At 40.2% G+C, this 10,535-nt stretch overlaps 1 protein-coding gene across 1 annotated transcript; it reads right to left on the bottom strand.

Moving 5' to 3' along the window:
- Nucleotides 1–607: 607 nt before the first annotated feature.
- On the bottom strand, nucleotides 608–10,005 carry TMEM70 (transmembrane protein 70). The gene is made up of 3 exons (XM_044765889.2): nucleotides 7,343–10,005; nucleotides 5,666–5,771; nucleotides 608–1,251 (listed from the first exon to the last, which is right to left on the bottom strand). The coding sequence occupies exons 1-3, from the start codon at nucleotides 7,868–7,870 to the stop codon at nucleotides 794–796; spliced, it is 1,092 nt and encodes a 363-aa protein (XP_044621824.2). The 5' UTR covers nucleotides 7,871–10,005; the 3' UTR covers nucleotides 608–793.
- Between the last annotated feature and the right edge of the window lie 530 nt (nucleotides 10,006–10,535).

Here is a 10,535-nt window from a genome sequence, read left to right on the forward strand (position 1 = left end):
CCTGGGTTCAGATCCCGTGCTCAGAACACTACTTAGGTCACCATCTCCCCTACAGCTAACCACACTCTACCAGCCAGGGAGTTCCCTATTTCAGGCGAGCATGTCAGAGACGACAGGCAAAAACCTGTATTCCAAACCAAAGGAGACAAATTAACACTGCTTCCCATAGTTTGTGTTTTAAAAACAGAGTTTATAATGTGGGAAAAAATATCAGGGCCGGCTCTATGGCCAAGTACTTAAGTTCTTGTGCTCTGCTTTGGTGGCCCAGGGTTTGCCCGGTTTGGATCCTGGGCATGGACCTGGCACAGCTCATCAGACCATGCTGAGGCGGAGTCCCACATAGCAAAACCAGAAGGACCTACAACTGGAATATACAACAATGTACTGGTGGGCTTTTGGAAGAAGAAAAAAAAAGGATACTATCTAAACACCCATACACTTAGAAAAATCCAAACACAAAGGAAAAACAACTCTCCCGTTTGCTTCTAAGATCCAATCCCCAGCTGACAGGTAACCACCCTTACATAAAATCATCCACGTGTATGCCAGCACGTACAGGGATGTTCACACTTTTCTTTGTTTAACACAAATAGTAGAATATTACATGTTTTGTTTTTCAAACATAGCTTGTTTTATTATAAAGAAACATAATTCTCTGAAAGTTAAAAGTTCTGTTTGACACTGTTTCAAATTACTTTTAACAGTCACTGACAGAAAACAAAAGTAAAGGCAATTTTATTATTATATATTGAAACATAAATTGCATTTAAGCACAAACATAAAAACAGCAGACTCATTTCTCATCTTGAAGCTGTTTCTTTTCACCGGCTTCTTCCATGTCAAAAGTGAACGGTTTGTCATAACCCATTAGATGGTTATAGTCTTCGGGGTTTGCAAACAGCACTGGATTAACCAGCAGGGATTTTGTTTTAGCATAAAACGTGGTAAACACATGTGTGCTGTCTGGAATCTTCACATCATTCTGGTGAAACACTGTACTTGTTTCTGACAGCACAACATTATAAGTAATGGCTTTATAAGTGTCTGTTGTGGCCTCGTGGTACAACCGAACAACGTAGCCTTTTGTGATAAAGTGAAGCAGGACTGGAGTGATCACTGTGAAACTTCCTATGATGCCATAAAATAAGATTTGCAAAGGCAGACTTCCAAATATAATATTATTTTGTGCAAAAATATATGGTAGAAACGCAAGGCTGATCAAACTTGTAGAATAAGAGAAACATTTCACACCTAAATAGGAAAAAAAATGGAAGAGTATTAATATTTTTCAATTTTATACAAGAATCAACCTATCCAATTAATTCTCCCACCTTTCTTCTTACTATATTGTCATCAAAACAACAATAAAACCAAAACACATATACAGTGCTTGCTACACTTCAGGCTCTGTTTTAAGCACTTTACATATTTTATTCATGAAATCTACAAAAAGGCCCTATGAGATAGGTGCATAATTCATCACTTCCTCCATTTAAGAGATGAGAAAAATGAGGCACTTGCTCTCGTCACACAGCTACCAAGTGGCAGCGCTGGGATTGAAACCCAGGGAACTTGCGTCTGCGGTCCACGCCGTTGGCCAGTACACTGCAGTGCCTCTCTGGGTGGGAAACCTGCCTTAGGGTTAACTAGCTTCTACCTCAGTCTCCCAATAAAAGATTTACTACTACTCAAAGATCCTTATGAACACCGTAAACGTTGATTCAGTCAGCAGATTATCAAATAAAACTCTCTACTAACAAGCACTTCCACAAATCTAACAGAAAATGTTCAGATATGGGGCTAACTTTATCAGGCTATGTGCCCGGGATTAAAACATATGAGAAAGGTATTCAACTTCTTTACCAAGGAAAGACATTCAAATTAAAACAGTGAGATCTTTTCATGTATCTCATTAGAAAGATTAAAAATCAATAACTTCTGAACTGTATACTTTAAAATGGTTAAAATGGTAAATTTTATGTTACATATGTTATATATATTTTACCACAATAAAAAAAATAAATAAATGACAAAATATAAATTTCTCTTAGTTTCAATGTATAATTTTAACATGACCCCAATAAAAATACTATCTGTTTGGAAAATAAACAAGTTGAGATCCCAGACAAGTTGATTGTAAAGTTAAGTTGGAAAACTAAAAGCAGCAAAACAACAAGGGGGAGCTAGATATTAAACAGGTGACTCTATAATTAAAACAGCGTGGTACTGGTACACAGATAGATGGAAGGAACAAAAAGGGAAGTTTAGAAATAAACCTAATTGCATATGGACATGTAGTATAGCATAAAGATATAGTCTAAAATAAATGGGTAAAAGTGGTGTTGGAACAACTGGATAGCAATATAGAAAAAGATAAAATTCATCTCTCATACATATACTAGGAAAATTTCAAATTATCCAGAGATTTAAATGTAAAAAAGAAAACTTTAGGGCCGCCCAGTGGCCGAGTGGTTAAGTTCGCGCACTTGCGGCCCAGGGTTTCGCCAGTTCAGATCCTGGGAGCGGACATGGCACCGCTCATGAGGCCATGTTGAGGCGGCATCTCACATGCCACAACCTGAAGGACCCACAACTAAAATACACAACTATGTACAGGGGGGATTTGAGGAGAAAAAGCAGGGAAAAAAAACTTTAAAAAAAAAGAAAACCATAGAGCTATAAGAAGAGAACATCCATGAAGTCCTTTATAATCTGAGAATGGAAAAACTTTTCCAATGACTCAAAATACAGGGGCAACCAGGTGAAAGACTGATAAATCTGATTACATTAAAAATGTACATGGGCATAAACACCATAAACAAAGTAAACAGACAAATTAGAAAAATCTGTGCAACTTACATCACAAAGTAAAAATCTAGAGAAAAAATTTGCAATTTATATCATAAAGGGTTAATATCCCCAATACATAAAAGGTTTTAGAATAAGAAAGAAAAAGACCAACAACCCTATACACAAACATGCAAGAAATATAAGCAGTTTATTGGAACAAAAATGCACATGGCCCTTAAATAGATGAGATGATGCTAAACCTCATTCACAATAAAAAACATGCAATTAAAACTACAGTGAGATATTGTTTTTTCCCCAAATTGGCAAAAACCAAAAGTCTGACAACATACTCTGTTGGTGAGGCTGTAACAAAGCAGACACTCTCATACACTGCCGTTGGTTGAAGGCTTACTTATCTTGCATCAGTAATTTAAAAATAATTCCTTCCTTCCTCCCACAGGTAGTTGCTATGACAATGGAACTCATGGGATACAGTGGGGACCAAGTTGCCTCCTGTATAAAAAACCTCCTCAGCCCTCCCAACTACCTCTTCTCTCCCCATTACTTTTGTCACACTGCAGTGGGTTGAATGGTGTCCCTCAAAAATTCACGTCCACTCAGAACCTTAGAACGTGACCTTATTTGGAAATAGGGTCTTCGGAGACAATTAAAAATTGAGATGAGATCTTACCGGATTAGGGTGGGCCTAAATCCAATGAGAGTGTCCTTATAAGGACAGAAAAGGACAGAGACACAGAGAAGGCCCGGTGAAGAGGCAGAGACTGGAGTTACGCAGCTACAAGCCAAGGATCACAGAGGCCTGCCAGGAGCTACCGGAAGCTGGACGAGGCAAGAAGAATTCTGCCCTAGAGCCCTGAGAGAGCACGGCCCTGCCGACACCTTGAGTTCAGAGGTCCAGCCCTCAGAAGGGTGAGAGAGAAAATTTCCGTGGTTTTAAGCCACTCAGTCTGAGGAAATTTATTACAAGAGGCCTAGGGAATTAACACACACGTATACTTTATTTTGCCTGAAGTAATTATTTTCTGAACATATTTCAGGCTTTCCCATCTTCAGGCTACTTCCGTGCCTGGGATGCCCTTCTTTGACCCCTCTCCATGTTGGAATTCTATTCATCCTAAAAGACCCAGCTGAAAAGCCAGCCTGACAAGACGCTTTCTGTTCTCTAATCTAAAAATTATCTATCTGCCTTCTGAACTCAAATCTATTCTCTATTATTGTTACTGATTATGAGGATGTATTCATCTTATCTTTCCTACCAGACACTACGATCCTGGAGGACATGACCTACGTTATCTTTGAGTAACATCCCTCACACAAAGCCCCTGATACAATGCAAAGCAAATACCATGACATCGGTAATGATTCGTTGCTGAATTAAGAACTGTCCACTAAAAGGCCCTTCAGATGTCTTCACACTAGGACTCATTTGGTAATTTAAAAGACCTCAAGAAAGGTACCCCTACCGTAAAGTGCCTCCTTCACTTTTCCACAGAAAAATGTTTCTCTCTCTGTTTCTACATAGAAAAAATATTTATCCCTGATAAGTATATCGAGTGACTTTCTATTATCATAACATTGAAAGAACTCAAACATTAAATTCCTCTACAAGTTACAATTCTAGAACTTTGAACACCACGGATAGCTAGGTTCTTCCACAAACACTACATCCTACCCACACCAAAATTAATTCCTATTTATATTCTCCTCTTTCCAGAATGAAGTCAAGTGGGAACATGAAATAAACTGATAAGCCTTCCCTGCAGTGGAAGGAACAGTGTCTGTGTTCAGAAGGAAGGGTACTGTAGGGGTCCCTGTTAACATCTCGGTGGCATCAATCCACGTATCTCAGGCCAGAGACGTGGCACAGGTTCAATGGCCTCCTCACGTATTGACTCCTAAAGACATTTCTAACCACCCAAAATTGATTATTCCGATAACTTTAGAACTCCACTCAACAGTGATTATAATCAATCCTTATTCCCAAAAAGTTTTAAACAGCTAAAATTGTACGTTAAACACACTCTTGAGAACTTACAGGTTTCCAGAGTAAATTTTAGATGATCTGCTGAGGCCAGCATCATCAAAAACACAAACGCAAATGTGAGTGTGGAAATCTTGTGGCCAACTTGGCTATAAAGTAATCCTCCAGATATTTCAGGTTACACTTTAAGATTACTAAAATAAAATACAACCTCAGGGAACTTGAACAAATCCCATACCTAAGTTCTTCTCACCTTCCCTGCTAGATTGTTCCCTATGATCTAAATTGTGATATAAGGAAAGAGTTTTAAACTTGTTGCTATTTAATACACTATCTTTTCCTTCTCCATGACAACACTCTACCACCTGGAAAAAGCACTAAACAAACACATTTGTTGAAAATTCTAAGACAGCCTGAAAAAACATAACATTGATATATTTTTGCATTATAAAAGTATTAGACGCTCATTTTACCTGCCAATTTTAAAAATACATGAAGTAAATGTCTACTCCCCCCAAAAAACTAGTCTTAAGAGGTATTCTTCCATATTTTTTCTCTGCGTATTCAAATATTACACAAATATACACTTTCTGTTCTTTTTTGTTAAACATCCTGAGAGATGACTAAAGGATGGAAGCTTTAGCACCAAGCCGTAAGATCACAAAATCATAATACAGTCTTCAAAAATCTTTTTAAAAATCTCCTAAAAATGCAAAGGTCTCAACCTCTAAATCTTAGATCAACAGGCCACAAGAAAAAATTTAATCTAATTTTCCTTATGTATTGTAATTAACGGTTACTAAAATAAGAGGTAACATACGCTAAGAACATTTTTTACAGTTAAAGGAAATATCCTCACTTCTGATTACCCACCAAATACTGTTCGGGCCAGATTCCCAGTATAAATCAGCCTTCCATCTTCTGATTTTTCAAGTTGTGTATGTAAGCATCGAACACATCTTTCCCAACAAACAGGTATCTATTGAAACAGAGACCATTACAATGTGAGTACATAATAAATTGCAGTTTAGACCAACTTTTAAATTTTTTTAAGTTTACTTTTAAAAATATAATGAAGAGGGGCCGGCCCCATGGCCAAGTGGTTAAGTTTGCGCGCTCCGCTGCGGCGGCCCAGGGTTTCACGGGTTCGGATCCTGGGCACAGACATGGCACTGCTCATCAGGCCACATTGAGGCGGTGTCCCACATGACACTAGAAGGACATGCGACTAAGATATACAACTATGTACCAGGGGGATTTGGGGAGATACAGCAGAAAAAAAAAAAAAACAGAAAGACTGGCAACACTTGTTAGCTCAGGTGCCAATCTTTAAAAAGAATATAATGAAGAGTAAAAGAGAACTTTGTCACAGGTGATTTAAGGAATGCTCCCAAATAATCTGCAGAGCTAAAGAAATCAAACTAACAGAACTGCTTTCCTTAATTCCTGTCACAAGTAGAAACAGGCTGAGTTGGAGTCTGAAGGCATAGATTTGCATCCCACCTGGAAGTTATTCAGATAAAGTGTGACCTCGAACAAGTCAAAGTTTAGTGGAATGGTTTCTATTCCATTCTTAATGAAAATATCACCGTAGTTGGATTGTCTTAAAGATTTAAATGGGTAAGCTTTTCAAAACATAAACAAAATTAACTTGAATACCCTAATGTAAGCAAAATACCGTAAATTCAAATTGTTTGCTTCAAGTCCAGACCATTCTTAACACTTCTAAAATATTTATACTATACTTAGTATTAAAAAAAAAAAAAAAAACTCTTTCCCTAAAGGCCTTATATCCAGCCCCTTGCATCTCTGGGTCCTCTTAATAAGGAAAAAAATTTACTTTCAATTTTACATCAAATTTCACGGGAACAAGAGTTCCCCGAACGTCTAGAAAATGAATTTCACAGTAGCCACACTTCGAAATGTAAAACAGGCATGCCTAATTCCTGGATGCTGAAATTTAATTAGATTCCAATTCGCACTTTTGGTATTTCTTCCAAGTCTCAGCCAGATTTGCTGACCCTGATATCTTACACGGGACGATTAGGCGACAATTTATTCAGATTAAAATGAGAGGATTAATGTCTCCATCCCCTTTCTCCAGGGAGGAAAAGAATTCCTAAAATAGAGCCACGTAATAAAAAAATAGAACAAACTCAGAGTCAGGTTATCCGGGTGCGCTCAGTTCCGCCTCCAGGTGGTGCACCTAATTTCTTTGCAAATTAACCCTTCTGAGCTTCGGCTCAAAGGCAGAAAAAGAAAAAAGTCATCACAAACCCGCAGGATTTGCAACCACCTGTAAAGTGCTTGGAACAGCCCAGAAAAATAGCTACTTTGCAACGGATCCTCCCGGCCTCGCGGGGCCTGGTCCCGAGGCCGAGGCCCGCCACCGCCCAGGTCCGCCACCCCGGCGGCCCCGCGGAAACAGCGCCCCTGCCGCGGGGCACCCCCGGCGGCGGGGAAGGCACGGGCCGCGAGCGCTGGGGGCCCGGGCCGACGCTCCGCCCACCCCCGCCCTCGCTCCGGCCCTCGAGCCTTCGCACGGCCGACCTGCGCTGGCACGGGACGCCGGAGCAGCGGCGCGGCTCCCCGCGGCCCCGCCGAGCTGCTGCGGGAGGCCGCCCGCGTGACGGCCGCCCCGGGGCCCCGGAGCGCGGCGCGCGCCCACGACGCTGTCCTCTGCCCGCCGAGCCGCAGTCCGGCCGCCCGCGGGCCGCCCAACGCCAGAAGCAGCATCTCGCGCGAGAGGACGGGCGGTGAGGACGGGGACACGCGAGGCCCCGCGGCCTGCAGCAGCCACGCACGCCCCGCCCCCTCAAGGCCCGCCGGCTGGCTTGGGCGGCCGCGCGTGCGCAGAATACGCGGCCCGCCGCCCCCTCCTCCGTGCGCGTTCCCTGCGGGCTGGGCTCTGCCGCCGCGCATCGCTGGGGCGGTCCGCAGACTCACGGTGTGCGCTCGGCCTCCCCTATCTGGAGTTCGGCGCTCTTTATGACAGTGTGCAAGGACATAGGGGAGAGCCATCAACGAAGGCCAAAGCCTGGAAGCCAGGGTGAAATCTTTTGTTCTTCTGGGCGTCATTTTCTAGTCCCCCGAAACTGTTTTCTTTGCAGAAAGTGATTCTTGCCTATGGACACAGAGGCATAATACTTGATACGATTTGGACAAAAATGAATAGTAGTTGAATCCAACTATTGGGGCTGGTAGAAAATAAATGGAACTCATTTGTATAATGCTGATACTTGTCAAATTTGTCTCCGGGAATCATTCACATCCATGTACACATCCTGTTCATGATTTGGTGAGGTATTCAGCGCCTATTGCCAGGACCAAGTTAGGCGCAGAGGATAAAAAGATGCTGGATAAAACTGGGGATTCACCGTGCTCAAGTAGCGCAGGAAACACCTAAGAGTAAGCTAACAGATAATCCTGTAATGTAATTGAAATATGCCAATTTACAAAATGCTACCGAAGCCCAAAAGACAACTAATTAGGCTAGGAATGTCTAAAGGCTTCAGGCTCACCTGAATCTTGAAGGGTGAGCATCCAACTAGTAGAGACACATTTTTGTTTACTATTTCAGAACTGTTTTTGACTCAACATCTTATTTGCCTAGAAGAGGAACAAACTGATAGTCTAAAATAATATCACCTTGACAACTCCAAATCCTGTCTATTTTTTTCTGGATATCCAGAAGGATAAAATTACACTACTTTTTTATGAATAACTTCATTTTCTTAAAGTTATCTCTCATTCACATTTTAAAAACTTGTTTAGTGTAATTCATACTACTGACATCTGTTATTTTACTGATACATATTTAAATGTTTCTGTTCGTCTAAAGAGTGTTTTTCTTTAATATTGTTAAAAAGATACACTGAGGCATAATAAAAGTTTTGAGCTTATTTAAATAAAAATTTATTCGAATCGGGCAGCACCAAACTGGAAGTGATTACGGGGGCTCCACTGACAGGAGCAAGGGGCAGGGTTTTTATAGAGAATATGTACACTGCAAAGCAAGGAAATTACTTGATTGGCTACAGCTTAAGCAGTTGCATTATTTGGGAAAACCTCGTTTGGCTGTTTGTAATTAGTTGTCCTTCTTATTCTTGTGGCATTTATAGGAATTGACTCTGGCTTAGTTTTTAGTTTGCTTAAGAGGCTAGGAAGACATCAGAGTCATCTCAGTGTAATGTCCTCCTTGTTTGATTTTGAGTACTTCAACAATATGCTGAGAGAACCTGAACTTTTATCTTCTGTTAAGCTTAGTTTCTCCCTACAGATACTGTAAGCAAATAAAAATAACATTTGGTCTACTTCTCAAGGTTTCTCAACAGCTAAAATGAGATCATATTCTGAAAACTCTATGCTATAGAATTACATGGAATTGTTATTGATGGTTAAATAGATTTCCCAATTCTAGTAATTTATAGACATTTGTTGGAGATAAACCACTTAGAGGGGGTTTTAGAATGATACAAAGGCTGTTTCAAAAATAAGCCTTGATTCCCCATTCACATCATCTGAGAGGCTGCCTTTAAGGATGGAGGCTGATGGAAAAAGTGAAAATAGAGATCACCTGTAGAATATATGGCCACCATTATATGTAATTTTTGTTTGGTTTTTAGCTGTCTTTCCTCCCCATCCACCAGCCCCCTTTTCCCTCCCCTTTAAGGTGAGCTTAACGGCTGAATGGCATGATGGATAAAAGAAAAGAAAAATTTTGGTAAAGCTAGTAAGTTGATAAGAACCCTAAATGTTTCTTTATACATTACTGGTTTAGAGCATATACTGGAAGAATCTTCTCAGAAAAGAATTTGTCAACAGATAATCAAGATCTTTTAAAATATTCATATTCTCAAGAAATAATCAGAAACATGGTCAAAGATTTCTGCAGCGATACTGAACACAGCATTACCTAAAATGATTTAAAAATGAAAATAAGGTAAATGTCAAACATTAAGGAAATAGGTAAGCGACATTTATGCAAGTAATTCTATACAGACATTAAAAATGATGCTTGTTGAGATTTTGGCTACAAAGGTTTTGGTTATTGAGGTTTGTTAAGTTGGAAAGTAAACAGAATACAGAACCATATATATACAGTATGATCTATGTAAAAGTGGATGGAAAAAAGTCTACAATTTCTGTGTTTTTTATAATAAGCATGTATTCTGTTGATTAGATAATTAAAATTTTAAAAGTAAAGTAAAATTTTGCCCAAAAGAAAAAAAAAAGTAGTCCTAGGATTCTACCCCTAAATCTGGCATTAGCTGGTCTCAGTATCCTCCTCTGGAAAATTCTAATCATTCTCTAGGTAACTAACATAGTGATCCTTTAGAGTGACAATGCCATGAGGAAAAGGGGAAGCAGAAGGGGAGAAAACAACATTTCTCAAGTAAAGGAGGAAAGGTAAGATCGAAAATGGGCCCACAGCTGCCTCTTCTCACCCCAATGCCTCTCCTCCAAAGTCTATTCTGAGCTACCATTACAACCAAAACACTTCCATAATTTTTGCAAAGGCTTTGAAAAATTAGCACAGGACGCTCTGTCCGTAAAAAGCAATACCTTTTCTCTGCCAAATCAACTGAAAATGTCTTTCAGGCAAGTCATTAATTAGGTCAACAAACTTTGCATCGCCTCTATCTGTTTTCTCTTTGTGGACGTAGTTACACAACAGTGCCTAGTTGAGCAACTTGCAACGGTGAGAGTCTGGGCCCTAAATTCCCTTCGTTCCACAGTCCCG

The sequence above is a fragment of the Equus asinus genome, chromosome 12, assembly GCF_041296235.1.
Source record: "Equus asinus isolate D_3611 breed Donkey chromosome 12, EquAss-T2T_v2, whole genome shotgun sequence".
Classification (NCBI taxonomy): Eukaryota; Metazoa; Chordata; class Mammalia; order Perissodactyla; family Equidae; genus Equus; species Equus asinus.